The sequence below is a fragment of the Perna viridis genome, chromosome 4 (genome assembly GCF_037379345.1).
Source record: "Perna viridis isolate PV_CMFRI_1.1 ecotype Kerala chromosome 4, ASM3737934v1, whole genome shotgun sequence".
NCBI classification, from domain to species: Eukaryota; Metazoa; Mollusca; class Bivalvia; order Mytilida; family Mytilidae; genus Perna; species Perna viridis.
In genome coordinates this window covers 51,905,909-51,931,468 of record NC_142448.1, presented here as the reverse complement: position 1 = coordinate 51,931,468, position 25,560 = coordinate 51,905,909, and the positions used below count along the sequence as shown (strand labels likewise).

Here is a 25,560-nt window from a genome sequence, read left to right as displayed (position 1 = left end):
ATATTAATTTTTTTTATAAAAAATTTGCATGGTGTGCATCAGTAAATTACTTCCATGAAAGGTCAGAGGTCAGAGGGATTACTTCCTTGTTGTGAATGTACACAAATCACATGTGAATGGGCGGAATGGGTAGTTTTCTGTTGTTTGTCTCTATTGCTGTGCTGCACGGAGCAGTTGGTGATGTTAACAGTGACGGAGTCATTCTACCAACAAAATGTGAAGGTAATGACAATTTATTATTTGCAATATTATTGTGAATTTACAATTTGAAAAATGATTATTAATTAATTTACTGTTTAATTACTAACTGCCTAGACAATATTTCAGTAAAGAACACTTTTTGGCATTTAAAAACAGTAAGTCAGGTTTTTTTTTCATACTTAATACTTACAAATATTTTTCATTTCATTAAATTTGATTATTTCATTTTCATACATATGTCAGAAATTGATTGGTTGCCTTTAGGGATTTCCCTGAGCTTCTTTGAACTGCAAGATTAAATGACTGTTTTAATATTTTATGGCCTACAATCTCTTTACAATATAGATCAATCTTGAAGTTGATATTTCTAAGCATGTTTCCTATCAAAACTATTGATTTTTTGTGTAAATCTCTAAAATTGTTTTAATGCTCAACAAGGAGTTGGTCAGGCAAATGCCAAAACCCAGCTTAAAAAAAAAACAAAAAAAAAAAACCAAAGTGTTTCAATTAATTTGAAAGTTACATAATGGACTAGTTGAATTAGTGGTTTCATTGAAAACAAAGTGATGCTTTGATGTCTATGGATGTTTTGAACTACATATAACCGAAACAAACTGACAACAGAAGTTAAGCAAAATTAAAAAAAAACTTTAGCCAAATTTTTGAAAAATTACTTATTTCAGAAGACATTTTTTTATGCATGTACAAAATATAGAGGCCATGTTTCAAATTCTTATATATATTTATACTGCAACTGTTTTGTGTCAAATCAATGCACTGTTATTGTCTATTCGCAGAATAGCCTTCATTGTAATTTCTATTACTTGCACTCTATATTTTTGGATTAAAAAAACTATTGGTACCCATAGGCCACACATTTTTGCACTATTGTAATTCCTTTAAAATACTTTGGAAGCAATATTTTGTAACATCATCAAAAGAAGTACATATGTATTTTTACCAAGCAGTAATGTAATAGAAGACAGTTTGCCCCATAAGATATATAAACAAACAATAATTTTTTATCCTGTTAACAGCATATCAAATAAGTTCTGATGTCTATGAATTTAGCCTTTCAATTTTATTGAATAGTCATTTTAATGACAACACTACTTTTGAGCCATGAACATTGCCATTTCATTCTTAAAAGAAATATTTCATTTAGATTATTGATTTTCATACTTCATAAAATTGTGAAAAACTAAAATTTGTTTGTAATTGACGCAACAGATGGGAACAAAGATGGTACAAAGATAATATAAGTGATATCAAGTTTAATGCCTGTTGCAATCTTGATAGTACCAGTATATTGATTGTGCTGTTTGTCATATCTTTAAGTACCATTCTGCATAAGAATCAGGCAATGGGTGGCACATCAAAGTTCTTAATTTGTTTTTTTTCCTCTAATATATTCAATACATCTAGAAAACAACTGAAAAGTTATTTTAATTTATCCTGAAGCATCTGTGATGCAGGTATTTTTTGACTGCTTATATAAAGAAAAAGTGTGGGGAAATTTTCCCGCCATTTTTCCATAGTGCATTTCTACTAAATTTGACCTATCATTATCTTAAAAAGGCAGAATTTACAAACACTTTGATGTTTATTTCAGGAGGTTATCAGGTATAAATACTTGGTTAATGGAATAAAATCTCTGCATTTTTTTCCTTCCAGTGCCACACTTTATACACATTTTGCCTGATTCTTATACGGAGAAGTTCTTTCAAAAGTAGGCAGTAGTCACCAATTTTCACCCGTAACATTTTACTATATCCCAATAAACATGTGTATGGTACATGTACATTTGTATATTTACATTATTGTTTGTTGGAATCACCTTACATGTATCTGTCTCTTTGTCAATCTGATTATCCTCATTTCATTGCAATTATCTCTTGTCCTAATGGATGGATTGATTTTTAATTTAGTTCCATGGTTTCTTTCATTCCTCTTAAAATTTTTGTAAAACATTTATTTACAATTCAAATTAAAAGTTGATATTGTATCCCTGCTGGTCACAACTGCTCAGTCTTCAACTTCTATGGTCGTATCAAGCAGAGTTTTTAAAAGTAGCTACCGTAGGCATACATACTTAAATATAAAAAGCCCACTTAACATAATGTATACATGTACATGTTTGTATATTATATATTGGTATGTTCATGCTTTCTCTTCTCAAGCAGGATGTCATAGTAGGCATCATGGTAAGGCAGCATGCCCATTCATGTACGGCAATTGAAAAGGTCAAGGGGTGCACGAACCCCCTGATGCAAAAACTAGTGGGCATGCTGGGTAATGTTGATGACTTGGTGTCAGACTCAAACTAATCAAATTGAAATTACTAATTGTTCCATTCAGTCACTGCATGTAGACAGGAGTGTTGTTAGATCCTACATTGTACATGCAATGACTAGATGGAATAATAAGTCGGTGTGATTAATATCAAACAAACACTCTCACGAAACTGTATGTGAATTTATTTCCAGTTTGTAAAATTATGGCCATTGAATTACAATCCAGTTTTGATGAGACTGGCAAGACGAAGGAAATCCTTAGAACTGGTCATGGGCTGGACCCAGAAAAAAAGAAAGCTATTGACTACAGAAAATCGTAAGTAACAGAATTTTTTTATAGTACAATGTTAATGTAAAGTAGTAAACAAATACAGTGAACCTGCCTAAACAAAACCTCTTTTGGACTATAAATATTGTTTGGTTTACCAAGGTTTAAAAAAACCCATTATTGATTGTTGGGATTTAACGCCCGAGCAGCAATATTTCTGCTATATTCAGGCGAATTAAAAAAAAAACGATATAATAAGACTTTGGTTTCGACATATTTTTATTTTTCTCAAGGTTTGGTTTAGACAGTTGTTCGGTATACAAAAGTTAAAATATAAGGAGAATGGATATGCATGACGACTGATATGATGGGTCACTTTTAATGTGTCTGGAATAGACAGGTTTTCTAATTCCAGAGGATTTGGTTTAGGCAGGTTTCACTGTATTAACATTCAAGACTTGTATACTGGTAGTCCACATACATGTATTGTGTAGACATATTCGTCAGTTGACAGTTGACTGTATCATCATACCGATTTACACTGTAATGTTCTTTTATTGTAATGATTTTTATGATTAATAAGTAAGTATGTAGTTTTTTCATTTTTAGTTTTAAGAACCCTCCTACCCTAAAGTTTTGCCAAATTGGAAAAAAAACTAAATTGAAAATGTTCGATTTTTTTTCTCATGTGACACAGTGTTTTGCATGCAGAAAAAAAAAACAAAAACAAAAAAACTGTTATGATTGCTACATTGTTAGATAATCTCCAAGTGAAATTGAAATTAACCATGGAAATGGCATGCATTACTTCAAAGCAAAATATTCCACATTTTCAGTAAGCCTAAAATTCTTAAATAAGAAAATAAGAATGTAAAAGAGATTCTGGAGATTAGCCCTTTGATTTGGATTGATTTTTATTTACCAGGCTAATTAGTCAGTTTTTTTTTAGATTAGAGCAATCCAATCTGATCAAATATCTAAAATATAATTAATTTTGGTAATTTTCCCTGAATTTTGAATTTGATCAAGTTTTGATACATACATGTACATGTAGGTTACCATTAAACTATCGAATAAGTACAGTTTTAGTTTGTACTTGAAAACTAGTGTAATATTCTTTATTTTGAAGGAGGACCTCTCTTTTTTTGTATTTTTTTTTACATTATTTTGGCAAAAAAATGCCCAATATCCTTTAATGTTCATCCTGGATTTTAGTCCAAGGCCCCTACAAAATTTCATAATCTGTCTAGTTCCATGCAAACATTATATAAGAGCATGGACAATGCAACAGATTTTTTTATATTATATTTTAGCGATCTTAGACTTATTGAGGCCATACATGAACCTCATGTATGTAAGAGGGTATTAGAGTACAACTTACACAAGGAGAGAAAGGGAAGTTTGAGGTTTGCCAAAGGAAGAAGTCAAACTATGGATGTACTTCATGGTCTCAAGTAAGTTATAACAGCTAGAGATGTTGGAATTTTTAAAAAGGGAGATGTTGTCCAATTAAACTGTTTGATGTCTTCCAAAGGGGAAGTTGTATCAGCTTCATTTTGAAAAAGGGAGATTAAGGTGGATTGGTGAGACAAATAATGGATGTAATACCAACACATGGTCTTCAGTTTGTTGTACCAGACAGTAGCCCTATTTAACGAAGAATGTTAATTGTGAACACTCCTTTAAGCTTGTAGTTTGCCAAACATCGAGTCCAACATTGAATTTACATGTACAGCATGATCTTAGCCCTTATTAGTTGTAACAACTAGAATCATAGGTATATTTTATTTAAATAAAAGTGTAGTGGAAATGATCTTCAGAGAGACTGAACATATGTTACACCAGCAATGTTAGAAGTTTGACTGGCAAGCTACTTTCTGACTTGGTTGGGTTATTGATGAACGGAATTCCAACTTTTTACAATGTAGGAGTAAACATGTGTCCTCTCCCCTAAAATGGAAGAAAATATCTTGCTAAAAACCTTGATTTTTGCAAAGTATACCCAAAAAATTTTGTTTAAACCTTCTCAACCTGATATCCAGGATCCTTTAGTAATTAGAAAATGTTGCTTGGAGCGAGTTGTTTATTTTTCAGAGACAAGGGAGTAAAGGTAGAACTCGGTATTCCCTATGAATTGTGGGATTCCACCTCCGTAGAAGTTGCTCAGATGCAGAGATTGGTAACAATTTACTTTTCTCAAATGATATTAATGCTCCATTGTGCATCTGAAGCAAGGAAGTTTAATTTTTTTTTGATATTAGGGAAAATATTTAAGAAAATCACAGTGATTAGTATATGATGGGGCCATGTGTCATTTATCACATTCTGGCTTGGAATGTCCCATATAAATCTGAAATTTTTATTAAGAAAGTTAAAGAATGGCCCATGAAATTCTAAAGATAATTAAAAATGTCCCATTTGTAATCATTGCAGTTATAAAATCATATTTGTACAAATTTTAAACACTTTTGAAATGAATTAGGAAAAGAAATGTGAGTTTCAGTTTCATTTTAATTGGAAAAACTAGGTTTCAAATTTAAGTTTTCATCTTCAGTTAAATATATACGAAACAATCAATTGGGCCTATTATGAGAAGCTTACAGTGGAAAACAAAAATCAGATTCACAAAAAAGTCAGTTTAAATTTTGATGTCACAATTTGTTGTCCCATCATTCTGTCAGAATTTGTGAACAATTAATTCTCCCATCATTCTGTCAGAACTTGTGATCATTCGAAATCTTAGAACCTTTTGTCAAGGTTGGAAACAAACAATATGACTATAACCGACCTAAGCTAGCCTCCAACAAAATTGAAATGGTTGCTTTTATTTACTATTTATCAAAGCACCACAATATGAAAAACTTCCTTGCTGACAATGATTGCATGGTGTCTATCCTCTGCTTGAACTATACATGTACCCAGAAGAATTTATTTTCCAGAGATAAAGGGGTTAAAGTTGAATTGGGTATTCCCGAAGAATTATGGGATTCCACCTCTGTTGAAGTGGCTCAGATGCAAAGACTGGTAAAAGATACATAGAATTTAATACAGTACTGAGTTGAAACCACTTTTCTTTACACAAGGCAGTAAAACTATTATATGAAAATGCATTGGTAGACCATAAGCTCTACTGTCATTTGTTGAGAGATATGGTTTCTTACAGATTACTGTGTTAGATTCTGTTTCTCTGATTAGATTTAAGTTTAATTTCTTCATCTACTTTAGCTCTGTGAACACATGGAAAATATTAAGTGGGTAAAGTAAGTGTAACAGTGGCATATTTTCTATCTTTCCAATGATATGAAATTACAGATTTACTGATTTTGATAACAAAATAATTGGAATGATATTACTTCATGTTCCACTTCAAATCTTCTGTCTTTATCAGTAGCATCATTAAATTATGCCAAGTTGTCAAACCATATGTATTATTTTTGTAGAATCTATTTCCTGTATATTCAATGTCATGATAATGGTTTTGAAAATGTAGTGAAAAATTTTTAAAACCTATACAATTGACCTATTTAAAATTTCAATAGGTAAACACTGGGCTAATTTATATGACTTGCTACCTCATCTTTTTCTAATTTCAGTTTGCAGCTTTTTCTCAATATCTGGGCAAATTACATGACTAACCTCCCTACTCCTTTAAGACAATAATGTAGAAAACCCTGGATGTTCTTTAAAGGTCACTCTCTATCACATGCTTTTTTATTTCAAAGCTAATGTTTTTGTTAACTACTTTCAGCATAACAATAATTTTTAAAACTTTACAGAAGCAGAAGTGACCAAACACTTGAATAAACATACCACTTCCTTTTCTAATTTCAGTGTGACAACATTGTAGAAAATCATGAGGAGGACATTGAGGAATGGTACTATCATCACCAGGACCAGCCCTTGATAGATTATATATGTAGGGATAGAGTTTTAAAAAATGATGAAAAAGGTGAGAACATGGGTTCTGAATGACTTTTATGTACCCAGTACATAAAAAAATAATCCTTGCAATCATAAACCTCAAAGTTTATAATAAATTTTTTGTTCTAAAATGAGTATTTGCTGTCTTGAACACATTTCCTGCACTGGTGTATACACTGTATTTGCTATTTACACTTCAAGGGAACAAATTAGTGAGGATACAGGGTTTGGGACCCTAAATTTCTTATCTAGGACTGTAAAAAATTCATTTATCTTGTTCCTGGACCTTTCTATTGTCACTTCAGATGTCTTTTGGTATTCCTTAAGTTGACCACTGATTTGATATTTGAAAACGTTCCACTCTTGAGAGTAAATTTGAACTCAGCACAGCTGTTATACCTCTGCCAAATCTGGCAGGAATACATGATGATATTTATATAACTTATAAATGTACCGTTAAACCCTTGTGAAAAGAACCCTGCAGAAACGGGTAGCCTTTCTAAACAGGTCTCTGATTAAGCAGGTGGCCTGTCTTTAAAAAAATCCTAAACTATTTCACTGTACCTGTACAGCCCCAGCTGCAGCTTTCCCAATGGTGTGATGGTTTCCTCCTCGTTCCTTGAAAAACTATAGAAGGCCTTGAGCTGATATTTTTCATTCCAGTGGAGTTGTTGTCTTTTTGACAAATTCACCGTATCCATTCTTGTTATAGTAACCTATCAACAGAACCCATAATAAAGAGATTACCAGTCTGATAAAACTTTCTTTAGGAAGTCCCTTTATGTCAATCAAACTGCATTTAAACCAAACACCAGCCAAAACATTTAGCTAAAAAGATTATTGGTTCAGACTGTTTTCATGGTACATAAAATTTAGCATAAATTAAGAAAGACTGGTTCTATTGTTTGTTTGTACCTATATAATGTATTTATAGATTCTCCTTCAGTAACGAGTGGTTTGAATTATTGGTAAAGTCGAGATTTTTAACATGCTAGTTTAAGGGAGTTAACTCTTGCAGAAATTTAATCATGGCCCAGTGATTAAAAAGTCATGTACATTTTTTAAAACACAAACTAAGGCAGCGGAAGGTTGTCAATATCATTTTAAATGCCTCTTTCGGCGTGCGTCTCAAACAGCCTCTGACAACTAAAGTCCAACTCCAACCTTCACAAGGGGTTTACCAACTGGTGGACCTGGTCAAGCCGTTTAGACTGACTGGAGAAGGGGCGAAGGCGAGTCACTGGCGCCTTAAAACCAGATAGCCTCAGGTAGATGGGGCTCGTAAACCTTGGAGGGTAGCCCATCTAAGAGAAGGAAAACTCTGATCTAAAACCTCCGCTGCCTTGCAGCTACATCCTTCGACAGGGAAAGGCTTCAGGAGACAACTTCAAGGAAAATCCAGAATTAGGAATCTGTAACTTCCTTCTTGTACTTCCAGGATCAGAACTTCTGTTCAGAAGCTAAGGGTGAGGTAACCCCAACAGAAAACCTAGAGTGCTGAAGACGGAGGTTTTGGGCGATATAGCGCACTTGAGCAGACCACAACACCATGCACAAACAGCCAAAATGACACTTGAAACCATGAACAAACGATTTGGTGCTCTCCCTGTGCGGACCTACCAGGCAGGTGCAGTGCTAGGCTCTCTGTCTAGAAGGAGCCCAACCAATGCTACGTGAGGTACCTTAGTTACGTCTTGTGGAGTCAGGGGACAAACAAGGAGAGCTACTGACCGTAAAAAGATCAAACCGAAAAGAAAAGAGCAACTGCATATTAACATCGTGCAGTAGAATGCAGAAGGGGTATCAAACAAGAGAGAAGAACTTCAACACTTTCTTCATGAAAAAAATGTGAACATCTGCAGTATTGAAGAAACACATCTCCAAGAGGACAAACCTTTTAAGATCAGAGGATACCAAGTCTTCATGAGTGATAGAAAGGTGGTGTAATGACTCTTGTAAGAAACAACATTAATGCCTTAGAAACAAAAAAGTTTATGGAGGAAGCAGAATACATTGAAATCAAAGCAACTTTTTGGAAAAGCTCGTATAACATTGTTAACTTCTACTGTCCCAATGATAAGAAACTGTCACTAGACACCATACAAATACCAGACAGTTCATTCCTCATAGTAGATGATTTCAACAGCCAATCACAAAGTTGGGTATATAATACCATGGACAAAAGAGGGGAGACCAAAGAAGACTGGCAGAATGAAAACCACCATATCCTTGTCAATGACACCACTGAAGCACCTACTTTTTATTCTCGTAGATGGCATACAACCACCACACCAGATCTAGCTTTCTGTACTGATGATATACACTAAAAAATCAATAGAAAGGTATGTGACCAGCTAGAGGCAGTGATCATTGACCTGTCATGATATCCATTGCAGAAACAACAACATCTGAGTATGCTCAGCTACCAAGATGGAAATACAAGAAGGAAAATTGGAGTATGTTTCAAGCTAGAACAGATGAACTTACAAAGGAAATAGAAGTAGAGGGAAAGAATATTAACAATGTGGTGAAAGCATTCAACACTGTTAAAGGCAGCAAAGGAAAGTGTACCAAGAGGTGTAAGAAAGGACTACAAGCCCTACTGGTCCAGTGAGATACAGGCAACAAACGAGGCACTCACAAGGGCAAGGGATGATGCAGAATTAAGTCCCAGTCAGGAAAATAACATCAAACTCCAAAAGTGCAAGGCCAAACATCGAAGAACAAAGATTGAATGTCAAAGGAAAGGGTGGAGAGAGAAAACAACCATAGGGAAAGCAGCAGCAAATGAATTTACTAAAGGCTATGAGAAAGAAAGCAACACTGATATATCACCATCACGGAAAAAAGAAGTAAGAACTGAATTTAGAGAAAGATCAAAGGTGCCAACACATGAAGTTATGCAGAGAGATATCACCATGTTTGAGACAAAGGCAGCCATCAGAAAAATGGAAATGAAAAAGGCACCAGGTCCAGATAACATCACCAATGAAATGCTTCAACACCTTGGCACCTTAGCACTTACAACTTTGCTAAAAATTCTCAACCTGAGCTGGAGACAAGGTCAAGTCCCTCAATGTTGGAAAGAAGCCATAATGATGCCAATACTGAAGAGGGGAAAGAACAAGTCGAAAGCCTCAAGCTACTGCCCATTTAGCCTTACAAGCAGTTGCTGCAAATTAATGGAGCGTATAATCAACAAGCGCCTACAGACATACTTGGAATCGGAGAATATTCTTGGTCATGAACAAGCTGGTTTTACACCGTACAAGAGCACAGATGATCAGACAACACATCTATCTCAAGTAGTCGAAGATGCATTTCAATCAAAGAAAGTAACGCTAGCTGTCTTTGTAGATCTTAAGAGAGCATTTGACAAAGTTTTGAAAGATGGCCTTCTTGTGAAACTTCTTAGATTTGGAGTAAGTGGAAGAATGTACAAATGAACCAACTCATATCTGTACAATAGAAGGGCAAGAGTACTCGTAGATGGGAAGCATGGCCGAAAAATACTTCTAAAACAGGGTGTACAACATGGAGGAGTATTGCCACCAACTCTCTTCATACTCTATATGAATGACCTAGTTCCAGAGCTACCAAATGGTGTACAATCAGATGATCTTGTCCTCTGGTGCTCTGAAGAATATGCAACTACTACAAGGTACAGGATACAAACAGCATTAGATATGGTAGTCAAATGGGCCAATGGGTGGTATGTTACCATCAATACAGAGAAAACAACAGCAACCCTCTTTACACTCTCACCTAAAACCCATTCTGTCAAACTGACCATGGATGACATCCATATCACAATGGAAGATCAGCAAACATACCTTGGTGCAACCTTCGATAAAAGACTTACATGGAAACAGCATATAATGACAGCAGAAGCCAAAGCCAGATGAAAACTAAACATCATGAGAAAACTTGCTGGTACAAACTGGGGTGCTAATGAGAAAGTTTTGAAATCTGTCTACGAAGGAAATGTACGCCCACATCTAGAATATGCCTCTAGTGCTTGGATGACAGCAGCTAAGTCTCACCATCAGACTCTAGATAAAGTCCAGATTCAGGCACTCCGCATCATCATAGGAACCATATTGCTATTTGCTAGCATGGAGGAAATTACAAACATACAACCGTTAAGTAAGAGAAGAGAATGTAAAGCTATAATACAGGCCACCAAATATCACTGCTTACCAAACCACCCAATGAATGAGAGACTGAAACAACTATCCTCAGGCAGACTAAAAAGATCCAGCTTCAATCTAGAAACAAGAGTATTGCAAAGAAAACACCAAGAATATCTACCTAAGCATGTCAAACCTATAGATTTTAAAATGAATGACAAACTATGTGCAGAGAAGAAGGACAATATAACCATTCAGACAACAGTTCCATTACTCAGTGACAAAGATGAACAATCAAACATCATCAGAAAAACCATAACAATGACCATGCTGGAAGAAGAGTATCCATCAGAATTGTGGGCAAGAGTTTACACAGACAGTTCAGCCACAAATGCGCCAACAAAAGGAGGGGCTGGTATCTACATAGAATACCCAAATGGAGTACAACAGTCAATGGCAATACCAACAGGATTACATTGCTCCAACTACGAGGCTGAAGAAGAAGAAGCACAAATGCGTGCGGCAAATTACATCAAGGAAAGTGCAGAAAATATGCAAGTAGTATTCCTAACAGATGCTCTCTCCGTAATACAAGCACTGACCAACAACAAACTACCACAACTTGAAAGAGCTATTTATTCCATCAAAAGCCTTAAAACTGCCATACATTGGATACCTTCACATTGTGGAATCAATGGAAATGAAAAAGCAGATAAGCTTGCAAAGGAAGGATTTCTACAACAGCAAGATGAAAATCCTGTCTGCTATGCAGAGATGAAGACCATCATCAAGTCTCTGCACAATACCCCTCAGAGGCAAGATAGCTACCATCAACTAAAAAGATTTGAGCAAACTACAATCTGCAGGCTCAGGACAGGACACAACAGACTAAACCAAAATCTGTATAGAGTTTTGAAGGTCATATGATCACCTATGTGCCCCTGTGGAGAAGCAGAGCAGAATACAGAACACTTTCTGCAGATGTGCAAGTTACACCAGGCACAGAGAGAGAAGATATGGGATAAACCAACCCCCATTAGAGAGAAACTGTATGGACCTGTTGAAGACCTACAGAAGACGGCCAGATTTGTTGAGGAGACTGGCATTCAAGTGCAATGGCGAACGACAAGAAGAAACACCAACTAAGACTGGAAGAAATGTAAATACATAATGTATTATAAACTTATTAATTTTTGCGGTTGCTTATAATTTCATGGATTTTTTCAAGTGAACATAATCATGGTTATCAATTTTCATGGTATCAAAAAGTGATAAGTGTTATATAGTGTTAAGAATCAATTTTGTGGGTACATTTTTTAGCTTTTATATCCACCATGAAAATAGTGGAAAAATAGTACTTTTACAGTAGATATTTCTGTAATTTATAGAGTAATTCAGAGTGTCTAATGTCCACAGTTATATTCTGAGTAATTCAGAGTCTCTAACGTCTTTCCTTAACTACGATTCACACAGAGTCCATATTGTAGCTGATCCTGTGTGTAGTTGCAGTGCTCCAATTGAAAGTGTCTACCATTTTTTTTTTCGAATGCAAAAAATATACAGAAATCTGTATTACACTATTCGAGAGTTTACGCTTAATTCCTTTAAGAATGGATGTTTCACTGCAGGGGCAGTACTGATCTAACAAACAAAGAAAATCTACTTATTTTTGATAGTGTCTTCATATTTATTAAAAGGTCAAAAAGATTTGAGTCTTAATATTTTTATGGAAGTAAAACCAGTGTCACACAAGAACAGCACATCCACCTGTCCTTTTTATGTTTCTCTTCAGTTTTGTACATATATTTCTGAAACTTTGGTGTTTTTTTGTTTTTTTTAATTATTTTTTCATTGTATTGGTGTTTTTTTTATTTTTATTTATTTTTCATTGTACTGTTGTTTTTCCTTTTTCTTTTCTTTTTTCTACATTGTCTTGTAAAATCTAATTCAGAATTGTCTTTATTAATATTCATAATGATTTGTTGTGTGCCCTCAATGTTCTAATGTTCTTATTTATGCATTGTATATTATTGATGGGAGAAGACTTTATAAGTTGGTAAAACTTGTGTCCTATCCCTTTTGTAGAGTTAACAAATAAAATTGTTGTAAACTAAACTCTAATGTCCACAGTTATATTCTGAGTAATTCAGAGTCTCTAATGTCCACAGTTATATTCTATCTTATTTTCAGAATGTTTAGATGAAGTGTTTGTTCCCGAGATTGAGAATAAAGATGAAGAAAACAAAGATGATAAAGGAGAGAAAAAAGAAAAGAAAAAGTCCAAGAAAAAAGGTATGATATACATGTAGAATAGTTCTTTTTTCATAAAAACAATTTTTGTTTTATATAATGTAGAATAGATGTTAAGGGTAGAAAATGGTAGTGTTTATATAAAGACATATCAAGCCTTGATATATAAATGAAACACTTCTAGATGGGAGTAAAGATTAGAACAAGAAACAGGATGTTATACCCAAACTTAAAGGCAGGGTGGTATTTTAGAATCAACTTGTCTCTCTGTCTGTCCATCCATCTGAATTTTGTCACAATTATCTCAGCTCCCAATGGATGGATTGAAAACATATTAGTACCATCTTTAAATGTTTTGCGTGAATTAATTTGCAGTCAGAAACATATGTTGTTCATAAGTTTTTCATGGTTATCCTAAACATATGAAAAACACATGGATAAACAAATGTTTTTCAGGTGTTTTCAATGCAATACATATGAAAAACAAATATGCAATTTTTAATGTGTAGTGGGTGTATACCTTGCAACTTCATGTTTATAATTGGGAAACAAAGATTAGACAGAATGCCATAAGCCATAAAATTAAATTTATAAAAATTCACGCAGAAATTAAAGAATGAATGAGCAACTCAGATTTCACCAAAAAAAAATTGTGTATGAACCAGATGGACTGGTAGGATAAGCATCCACTGCATTTCTTTAAGCACTCAATCATTTTATACAAAGGTAAATAACTCATATACAAGACAGACTGGTTCCCTGCTTAATTAAACAGAGGTAGAACAGTAACACTTTTTATTCGATGTAAAAATGTTTTTAACTATGGTAATTGCTTGGTAATTTTTATTTTTATTATTCAATTCAATTACATGTTTACCAAGGTTCATGTAGTTACATTTTCTACAATAAAAGTTTACTGCAACATCCCTTCAGCACCTGCATATGGAGTGTTCATATCATAACTCATATGTTATGCCAGAGCTTGCCGAAACTACGCAGACTTTTTGTATCGCGCTAGAACTCTAACAAATCTAACAAATAGGCTTCTGGAACAGGGTTATGTTGCTACAAGATTGAAGTCATCACTGCAGAAGTTTTATGGTCATCATCATGAACTCGTGGATCGTTATGGTGTATCCATCAGCATCATGAAAACTGATTTATTCAACAGTTCATAGTTTTCCTTTCCTCGTTTGTCTACCCCAGACTTGACTTTTTATAAGCAACTTGGTTGGTATTCCTAGAAAAGCAAAGGATGCTTACCCTACCGGTGCACCTGGTCCTTGCTCCCAGTGTTTAGTCGAGTCCGAGTTGCTCATTTACTTTTGTTACTTTGTATGTATGATTTTAGTGACTTTGTGTTCTTTGTTGTGTATGTCTGTTTTCCATGTCTGGTCTTTGTCTCTGGATTGCGTTCTTTTGGTTGCTGCTATAGCCTTGGTTCCCTTGTTTGCTCTTCCTAGTCTATATGAGACAGCCAATCAGTCTGTCTGATGTATAAGTTATTCCCCATTGAAGGAAATGTCAAAAAACCAGAGTGATGTAGGTATCCTGCAAAATGACTTTAATTTGTTGATATTGACTTGATATATTCTTGTTTTTGTAAACAGCATGAAGTTCGTGAGGAGAAAATCAACTTCAGGCTACAAGCTCTATAGAGAAGAAAAGCAATTTTTAGCTATGAGCTCAATTGAGTATATATATGTTTGTAAATACAGTTTTAAATTGACAGTCATTTTTGCATATGAGTTTATATTTTTTACAGGGAAAAAGAATCTCAAAGGAGAACAGGCATCAAAAGGGGTTTCTGAAAAGAAGAAAACAAAATCTACAGAGAGTAAGGATGATCAAAAGAAAGATGAATTGTAATAGAAGCTTTGTGAGTGGGGGGCGGGGGAGAATCACTTGCCATCATATTTCATTCATTCTTGTAATATTTTGGGAGAAAAAATTACATGACTCATGGTCTTTAAAACTGATTTGATTTTTTTTTCTTTTTTTTATATTAAGAAAATTCACCATTAATGTGTTTCACTAAGCCAATCATATACAAGTGAAAGGACAATTTTTCCTGGGATACAGTTGTTTTGGGTGATTTTTGTAGTTCATTCCATTTTTAAACTCAAATCTAACAAAAATGTAAAATTCACATTGAAAATTGGAAAGAATAAGTAATGAATTCATGAATTGAAAAAAAAACTGTGAATTTATTTATCATTAAAATTTAAACCAATGAATCAAAGTATGAAATTAGGTATCAGGTTCACACAGACAAAAGTGCCACGGATGATAGTACATGATAATCATATGATTCTCATATGTAAATATTGGCTTGCTAACTTATGATTATCATACATGTGAAAAACATATGATTTCAAATATCCAACATGTTCTTTACATAGGATTATCATATGTTGCCTTTGATGATTCACATGTGTGGCACTTTGAACTGTGTACAGTGATGTGTAATGAAGTAATTTTGTGATTTCTGATTGCATAGTTCAGTATAAGTGTACCCGATATTCTGTTGATTTTTTTTTTTCGAAATTATTTTATTCCTAAGTGGTTAGGATTTGACCTACATGTTGACCTTTAATGGAGGGACTTTAGGGGTTTGGTTTTTAGACTCTGTGTGAACCTTATATTCTGGACTGGTGATGGCATTTCTTTTTGTTTGCAATACACCAGTTTTCAGAGATGTTTTATGAAATAAATCTTTGGAAGTATGTTTATTCCTATAGATTCATTTTATGCATTATGAAAGTTATGAAATTGTGATTTTGATACCTGAAATTTGGAAATTATTATGATTATTATTTTTTTATGAAATTGAGTTACAATAGTTAAAACTCTGTTATTGGATTTTTTGCATTTATTATGTTTGTCAAAAATTATATTACAAAGTTAAATTAGCCTTTTGATCTAAAATTTTAATTGACAATGAAAAATGTGCATATTAATTTCTTAATGTAAAGTTATTGATGTATTTTATTCCATTTTTATTATAGAAAGATTGAACTTTTTTTTGTTGTTTACCTATGAAATCCTGTGTTATGTTTGATTCGGTAATTTTTTTTTGTTTACTGGGTATAACCCTGTCTCTTGTATAAATGTGAAAATTGAAAATTGTATGCTAAATATTGTTTTTACTTTAAATCTTGCAATGTCATTAATTTATTATATCTATTTCTTAAAAAAAGAAAAACATTTTGAGGAATCTATATTTATTTTATTTACAATTTATAGTACTTCATTACCCATTTTGCAAGTTTCATGGCATGTAACAAATTGGGAACATTTCAGAAATGTTTTTGATTTGAAATGTTTGTTTCCTTTTTAAAAAAAATCTCACTAAATTTCATTATTTTTTCCAAAAATCTTCAATTTCAGGCTTTCTGATTGGTCAAAATATTAATCGAGGAAAACATGCAAAAATAAACAGGCAGTGGGTGGCACATGTCATATTTTGTTTTCAAATGATGTTCATTCATTTCATATCACAAATTCATCCGTTCTTTAAGTTGAATGGTTTTTGATTAACTGTAAAGATTAAAGAGTAATAAATTACTTAGAAAGCATTGAAATGTCTTGAAAAGGGAGATAAATCTGTTTGTGCAAAATTTGGTTGCTTTGTTAGGGAAATTTTAAATCACTTTCTGAGCCATTCCTGGTCAATTTAAAAATGAATCTTTGAAATACAAAACTTTACTATGATATAAACATTACATTGAAACCAAAAATGAAGTGGGAAAAAATGTATGCTGTGTCACCCATAGCCAGATTTTTAAATGGACAGCCTCTTAAGAAAATCTATAATTGAGGGTCCCATACAGCTTTGAACTGTCATATAATGATTTATAAGTCATTGTGTTTGTTTGTGGAATGGTGTATAAGAATTAGATTAGTTAAGTACAACTCTATCTTAAAATTATGCAAAAGCTGATAGTAAATTTAATATTCATGCATATCTTTTACACAAGAAAATGTTTAGTCCAAACCAAACCCCTTGTTCATTTTGAACAGCATTATAGTTAAACGCACATTTCAGGGATTATTACTATGGTCTAATAATTAAATACATCTTGGCTACTTACTCAATCATTTAATATATGAGGAATCACCTCCTGCATGATTTTTAGATTGAGTTATACTTAACTGGTTTTTGTATGCTATGTAAAATATAGACTATTGTAGTTTGGAAATCTATCCAAACTGTAATATTCATGCAATATTTTAATTAGTTGATAAAGGAATAAATTGATTGTAGATTTTGTGTTTTACATGTGCACATTTTGTTTTATGAATTTATGAAAGATATCAAATGAAGATTTACTCAAGTTCCATCACATTTTCATCCAATAATTGGTAATTGGTAATTGTTAGAGTTGAGAAATGTTTTGAGGAAAATATTTGTGACATTGTATAAAACTGGACCCCCTGTAAGTACAGTATGTATGGTTTCACAAATGCAGTACAGTACTACTTTACATAATAAGTAAATGTTAAAATGTGTATGTATGATGTATTGTGATGCGTTTTTTTAATATTCATACATTGCTTAACTAACTTGCCACATTCTAATTGCTTTTTAATGGAGTAGTTTTTTTTGTTATGTGTAAGTTTTTATAAAAGATCTGTTTTCTTTTCTATTGAGTAAGAGACAGTTAAAATGGTGGGTTGTTCAAATATTTTTTTATCTAACTAAACAGCTCAAATTTCTACTTATGGTTTGTCAGCTTGTTATGGTCTGTCTGTCTGTTTGTTAATGACATTTACTTTTTTAATGAGAGTTCATTGAAACAGTGCTTCAAAATTTTTGTTGTACCTAAGCAACTGAAATGACCTGGGCCATTTTCCCCAGGATGATGTTCACAAGTAGGGACAATTAGGTCTAAAAAGTGCATGTTGTTTTTAAAAATGGTAGGAATTAAATGAATTACAAAAATAATCACTAAACCCTTTAAAATGAAGAGAAATAAATCTTTGAAATGTAGTTGTTTTGCTCAAGAACTTTAAAAATGTATTCTTGATACAGAAAATCCCTGTTCTCTCTTGTATCATCATGGCTGTCATTATACATTTCTTATTGTTTTGTTTCAATTTTCTGAATAAATGTATAATTTCTGTATATGTATGCTTGGGAGCAAATCTGAATAGATCTGAAATATATATTTTTAACCTAGTTGAATTGTTTTGTTTCTTTGGTTCCTTTACCATCCCATATTATACTTAATCAAAGTACTCTTGTACTGGGTAAAATATTATGCAGTGAAACCTGTCCATACTGAACCTCTTATAGACTGTAAATTTTGCCTGGTTAAGAGAGGTGTTTGGTTTACTCAGGTTATACATTTATACTGATAAAGGACTTTAAAAGAAGTGTCTGGTTTAGACAGGTTTTCAGTTTATTCAGTCAACTTCATTAAAAGTCCAAAGGCCTGTTTTATAGTTAATTAATTACTTGATCAAAACTACGATGGATAAAAATTGCAAATGCATATTAATTCGGTAGATTTACTTGTGGCAAATTTTGATGCATTATTGAGCCTGTGGAGATGAATTGTGTAAGAAAATAGGCTGAAAAAATCTCTAATTTTGATGCTACTTTTATTAGTTCTGCTATCTTGCCTAAAATGCACATCTTTTAAGTTTGAAAATGAAAAGTTTGGTACAAAAATTGAGGGAAATCTACAAAAGCACTGATTACTTTTTTTTTGACATTTTGGAAACAAAATCTGCTAAAAGTGTTTCACTCCATCAAAAGGTAAAAAATGCCTTTATATATGACTTTAATAGGGTGTCCATTCAAACTTCATGCAATGGGTGGCACACAACATTATTATTTAAAAAAAAAAAAAAAAATTTTATACCACGAACGCATCCTTTCTCAAAGTTAAATATTGGTTTTTGATTTACTGCAACTGTTAAACAGAAATAAATTACATAGAAACCATTGAAATTCATTGAAAAAGGGAGATAACTCTCAATTTGAGCAAAATTTGGTTGCTTTGTTAGGGAACTTTAAAATCATTTTCTGAACCACCCATTGTGAATTAGAACGATTTTATATTATTTTATGTAGACATGATGTATACATTACACTGGAACAAAAAAAATTCAGTGGGCTAAAATATACTAGTGCCACCCATAGCATAGGATCTGGCTGAGTTTTACATGGACACCCTCTTTAAAAAAACAATGTTTCTTAGGACCAAGTACAAGCCTAAACGAAATGTATTTAAGGATGTGAAGGTCTATGTACTATTACAATAAAATCAGTATTCTATATCAACCCTTTCAGAATGAAGGTTCTGCTCGGTTTATAAAAAGGTTTTGGTTTATAGAAAATATTAAAAGCGGATCCAATAATTTATAAAAGAGGGTGGTGATGGTTCCAGGCTATTATTTGCTCACTGTTGCCTAAATCTTGCGCACTTTTGATTTACGGTCATGAATTGAATACCGAGTAAGGAATAATCCAGTTATAACCTGAACAATGAATTTCATTATATACTTATAGTTTACATGTGTGTATCAATGAATTACCTTTCTCAAAGACTACTTCCTTGTTGATGAATGTACACATATCACAGAATGGTATAATGGGTAGTTTTCTATTGTTTGTCTTAGTTTTCGGGTCAAATGGAACAGGTGGTGACGCTCATAGTGATGGGATTATCTTACCAACGAAATGTGAATGTAAAGATAATTAAATTTAACGGCTGTTTTACAAAATTCTCTGTGTACTGACTGGCTGTCAAAATCTACACACTTGAAGATATTTACGGGCGGATCTAGATACTTCGAAAAGGAGGTGTGCCAGCCGGGTTTCATCAGAAAAAGAGGGTGCTAGGGCATTGATATTTTTTGCCAATCTCCTGCACTCCTACGATTCGCCAATGATATTTGACCATAAACCATATCATAAATAGGGTATAGTATTTTGATGAGATAATTTTGGACTGATTATAGTGTAAAACATACCTGTTAATCTAGCCCCCCCCCCCCACACACACACATATACATATTAGGGGGGGCTCCCGCAAAATAAATAAAAAAAAGGTTAGAAAAAAAGTGAAAATCTTCCTACGGTTATATTAACAGTTACGGTAAAATGATGTGCAAATTTTGACCGCATACTTTTTCATTGAGATTTAGCAGTAAATATCCACACCCAAACTCTCTCTCTCACTTCCATTTTTTGAAAGACAATGTGTATGAGGTATAATGAATAGTTTTCCAGCCAGAATATATACTTGTGAAAAAGTTATGCATAAATCATTTATCATGTACTTCTCTTTAATTCTTTGGCTGTAATTAATGTCGCTTTCGAGTACATTTAGTATTCTCCTGAGCTTCAATTCAATTGTGATTTAAAAGATTGAATGATTCTTTTTTTAATATTTTATGCGATGCAAAATCTTCACAACACAGTGATGATATTTTTCATTGATTTTAAAATCTCTCGGGTTATTTCAATGCAGAGAAATTTGCGTGACAACTTCAAAATAGTTTTTTTTTTTAATTGATTTAAAAACAAAACAAAGTTAACATATATAAGAAGCCTGCAAATATAGAAAAATGTATTGAGTAGAAGATTTTTATCAATTTTCTAATAATCCTTACATCTTTCATACGACATACGACAGACGGAAAGTGATGGCAATAGCTCACTCGGCCTTTGGCAATGTGAGCTAAAAAGGAAGTATAGCATGCAACACCGAAGGTAGGAAAGAAGGGGAATCATTGGACAAAACGACACCGAGGACACCAAGGGGAAATACACAGATAAAATCAAATAATACAGAAGAAATAAAACTACACAGGACAAATCACGCTAAAAAAACCCATTGACTGCTTTATGGAAACCTCCTTAACAAACCTCCTTAAAACTAGTTTGTGAATCTGTAAAATTATTTAAGTCTGTAAAATTTTGGCGATTGAATTGCAATCCAGTTTTGACGAGACTGGCAATTTAAAGGAAATTTAAAAAAAACAAGCCGTGTAATGGATGCAGAAAAAGTGAAATCTACAGTCTACAGCAAATCGTGTTTAAGAGTAATCAAGGGAACCAAGACTCCAGTGGAAATCAAAAGAATGTATGTAATCCAGGACAAAGATCAGACGTGTAAAACACAACAAAGAACGTAAAATAACCATATATATTCAGAGATAGAGTTTTAAAAAAATGACGACAATGGTAAGAATCATTTTGCTGGAAATTACCTCAATGTACATCATAAATGAACCCCTACAATAGGAAAACCCATCGGTGAATGCTAGGGGGATGGTGCAGGATCTCGCCCCCAGGTCGGAAAATTTAGTTGATTATATAGGAAATCACTGAGCCATGACAGAGCCGGGCCCCTCTGATAAGAATCTCTGGATCCGCCTCTGAAACTGTTAAAGTGCCTAATTGGTATAGCGGATTAAACAATGTGTTTGCGGCCTTCAGCACAACCGATTCCAAAAATAAATAATTGTTAAGCTCATTGTTAATCTCAGTTTCCGCTATATAGTTAGCGTATTATCTTTAAACAATCCTAATTTCGGGGATTTGATACATCGCATCTACCCCAAAGAACTTGAGATAAAGGATACTACAGACACTGTGAAGTAGGTCTCATATCTTGACCTACACTTAGAAATCGATGATAAAGGAAAACTATTGACCAAACTTTACGACAAACGTGATGACTTTTCATTCAAAATTGTCAACTTTCCTTTCATCTGTGGCAACATCCCTTCAGCACCTGCGTATGGAGTGTTCATATCACAGCTCACACGTTATGTCAGAGCTTGCCGAAAATACGCAGACTTTTTGTATCGTGCTAGAACTCTAACAAATAAGCTTCTGGAACAGGGTTATGTTGCTACAAGATTGAAATCATCACTACAGAAGTTTTATGGTCGTCATCATGAACTCGTGGATCGTTATGGTGTATCCATCAGCACCATGAAAACTGATTTATTCAACGGGTCATAGTTTTCCTTTCTTCGTTTGTCTACCCCGGACTTGACTTTTTATGGGCAACTCGGCGGGTGTTTCTAGAAAAGCTGAGGACGCTTACCCTACCGGTGCACCTGGTCCATGCTCCCAGTTTTTAGTGTAGTCCGAGTTGCTCATTTGCTTTTGTTACTTTGTATGTATGATTTTCGTTACTTTATGTTCTTTGTTGTGTATGTCTGTTTTCCATGTCTGGTCTTTGTCCCTGGATTACATTCTTTTGATTACCGCTATAATCTTGGTTCCCTTGGTTACTCTCTCAAACCCTTCCCTATCACAGCCACAGGAGTTTGCCCACTATGATATGTGCATCACTAATGACACTATAAGTTTATAAAAACTTGCGTAGTAATTAATAACTGTCTAAACTTTCCTGTTATAACCACTGTAATTCTAATTTGTGTTTTCAGAATGTTTAGATGAAGTATTTGTACCTGAACAAGAGAGTAAAGATAACGAAGAAAATTATGATGAAAATGAAGAGAACAAAGGAAAGAATAGGTCAAAGAAAAACGATAAAATGTATAATATTGATCTTGTCTTGAAAACAAGAGTTTGCCGAGTAATGCAGAAATGTGTTTAGGGATGCATGCGACAACCGCACAAGAAGACATAACAAATTAAACAAACAAACAGCAAAAGGTCCAACCTACAAAGATACATCCTCCCACGTCAAGGTTTTGAGTCCACCTTTGCTCCCACAAACGAAGGTGGACTAAAACCCCAGACTTAAGAGGATGACAAAGAGACAGACTTATTTTCAGACAATTGGCAAAACCAAAGGTACAAAGCAGAGAACACCCGATGATAACATAATACCTAGGACAGTAAGCTAACAAGTCGTGAAACATGAATGACTACAAGAAACACAAAGAAAAACAAACGTCACGAAACCAACTTAATAAAGAGGGTAAAATGAGGTGCACGGGAAGGGAGAACAGTTTCTACTTCTTGTTTTTAAGTACACATGGAACTACAACACGAAACACAAATGTTTACTAGTACCTATTTATACATGAATTCTCTTAAGCACTTGTCCTTCCTACTTTCAATACCGTTGTTTTAGCATACTTTTTGAATTGTGTAATTTGGATAATTTTCCACTGTTTCCGCATTATATATTTACTTAATTAACAACCTAATACTTTGTTAAATTGAATGATATCGCCCGAATGTGAACGCGTCTCGTGCAAAGAAGCTGCACTATTACCGGATTACACTCACTTGCAATAAGTTCCGTGATATCATGATGTCATTTCTTAAAGATAAGGTTCAACTATCAAATAGGGGACAATCACTGCAATTACGTCTATCCACATTAGATATATACACCATAAAATTTAATTTATTGGACATGAATATAATTTTGTCAAATCAGTTAAGATGGAATATCAAAAATGTAATAGTTTTTAGATTATGTAATACAGGGAAGAAGAATCTAAATGGAGAAGCCCCGAAAGGAGATCCGAAAAAGAAGAAATCGAATTTTATAAAAAAAATAATAATGGCGATCGAAAGAAAGATAAATTATGAATGGAGTAGTACCATTGTAATTATTGAAATAACGAAAAAAAAAGAGTTAAAAAAGATTTTAATAAAAGTATGCTCAGCTTTTAATGATATTATCACTACAGATATGTTTATGGTGGTCATCACGATTTGATTGACCGATATTAAGTTTCAAGTTTGATGTCACGCACGTCTTAACGCGTATATTGAAAACCCACGGAAGTTACCGCAACCACAGGCGTAGCAGGATATGCTTACGATCCCGAGACACCTGGTGTAACCCTCGTTCGTTTAGTTGCAGTTTATATTGACAATCACATGTAAATCCATTTAAGTATTTGTGAAATTATAGTATTTTAAGTTTAATTGTTTATTTTATTGTTATTATTATTTATGTGAGACTTTTTGTTCACTGATAAAATATAAACACGTTGGTCTATGAAATGTTACATGTGTTTTGTTTAACTGTCAGTAATCTGTGTTTTATAACGGATAAAACCTTGTGTTTTGTATAAATAATGGAGGATATCCAGTTGTAAAAAAGTAATCATGGGGAACAAGGTTCGAGTGGAAATCAAAAGAATATATTCCAAGGATAAAGATTAGGCAGGGAAAACAGACACACACAATAAATAGCATGAAATAACCAAAATAACACGAACAAAGAAACAAAAATAAAAGAGCAGCACGGACTCTGCTAAAAACTGGGAGCATGGACCAGGTGCACAGGAAGGGTAAGCATCTCAGTAAGTTGTAACTTAATTTCTATACGGTTTTAGTTGGTTTTAAACTTGAAAACTGATGCTTGAAGTTGTCTTCTAAAGCTGTGCAGCAGTAGAAAAGGATGTCTGAACAACAGAAATCAGTTTTCAAAGACTGTTTAAACTACAAACAAACTGTTCATAAATTGGGTCGCGTTGTGTGGACATTTGAGATATTGTGCTCTTTTGGAAATTATGCAGTGGCACTGGGTCGTGTTGACGCGGGATTGGTTTCATATTATGTCATAAAAAGCAAAACAAAAACTATATTTGTATAAAGTGGTTATCACTGTTAAGTACAAGTATACCTAAACCTGATCGTGTAAGTACATGCATACGATATCTGCAGTTTTTTTCGGGACAGTTTCAATACTTCTGATACAACTTCACATACAAATACAAATGTTGTTCCATTTCACCTTTTTCCTAATTTTTTAAACTTTCCAAAAGTTAATTTGCATTAACATTAAAAAAACTATAGTAAAAAGTTATTTATCATACTCAAATAAAACCAATTTTAGCGTAAGAAAATAAATTCCTTGATGAACTTAAGATATCCAAAAACTTGAGTTTTAGCAATTTGAATCCCCCCACCAATTTTACTTGGTTAAAATCACTGCTCTTCACTTCCTGTTTATTACTGGTAAACTATGAATGAAAGGATGGAGAATTTGACTGATAAGTATGTTAAATGGAACACGCTTAACTCACTTTATGCTTCCTGACACATTACTGCAAGAACCAAAATTTTCTATAATTTATCACTTAATATCTTTCGAGGCCAAAAAGGAGTCCCTCAAATCTTCAGTTGATATGAAAACTGAATCTCAATTCTATTTGCAGAAGTAATAGAATATTATTGAGCTGAATAATTGCGAGAAACATATTTACTGGTTATAAAAGAGGTATTGAATGATAAAAAAGGAATTATATTTGGACTATATTTTTGTGTAGTATTCAGAAATAGTAGGGGAGTTCCAGTGATAGACCGGCGACATGAGGTATTTTGATCCTAAAGGATCAAAAACACCCCAAAAACATAGATGTGGAAGATCGTTGTGTGTAAGCTTTTTATGGCTACACAAATGGAGACATTAGTGTTATAGTATTTTCGTATTTTGAAATCTCTAAATTCTGTGAATTGTACACGATATAGCATTTCTTGGTGATTGATTTGGTCCCCTATTTCGTTTAATTTTTTGTTTACTCTTGTATATAA

The 25,560-nt window shown here is 33.5% G+C and overlaps 1 protein-coding gene across 2 annotated transcripts; it reads left to right on the top strand.

The window, feature by feature from the left end:
• Positions 1–67: 67 nt before the first annotated feature.
• LOC148620477 (protein canopy 4-like) lies at positions 68–18,246 on the top strand. 2 transcript variants are annotated; one of them, XM_088581372.1, is made up of 7 exons: positions 68–222; positions 2,688–2,811; positions 4,077–4,217; positions 5,703–5,787; positions 6,595–6,712; positions 13,005–13,106; positions 14,830–15,078. In XM_088581372.1, exons 1-7 carry the CDS (start codon positions 117–119, stop codon positions 14,931–14,933), a joined length of 780 nt encoding a protein of 259 aa, XP_088437498.1. In that variant the 5' UTR covers positions 68–116; the 3' UTR covers positions 14,934–15,078. The 2 variants fall into 2 exon arrangements, with proteins under 2 accessions (XP_088437498.1, XP_088437499.1); XM_088581373.1 differs by lacking the exon at positions 5,703–5,787 and adding an exon at positions 4,858–4,942 and having other exon boundaries at positions 81–222; positions 14,830–18,246.
• The last annotated feature ends 7,314 nt before the right edge of the window (positions 18,247–25,560 follow it).

What these genes read in the sequence shown, in the direction of transcription:
- LOC148620477 (XM_088581373.1), top strand. Translation starts at nt 117, where the DNA reads ATGGGCGGAATGGGTAGTTTTCTGTTGTTTGTCTCTATTGCTGTGCTG. An exon ending in TTGCTCAGATGCAGAGATTG is followed by an intron (nt 4,943 to 6,594) that starts GTAACAATTTAC and finishes TTCTAATTTCAG; the next exon opens with TGTGACAACATTGTAGAAAA. An exon ending in TTTAAAAAATGATGAAAAAG is followed by an intron (nt 6,713 to 13,004) that starts GTGAGAACATGG and finishes TCTTATTTTCAG; the next exon opens with AATGTTTAGATGAAGTGTTT.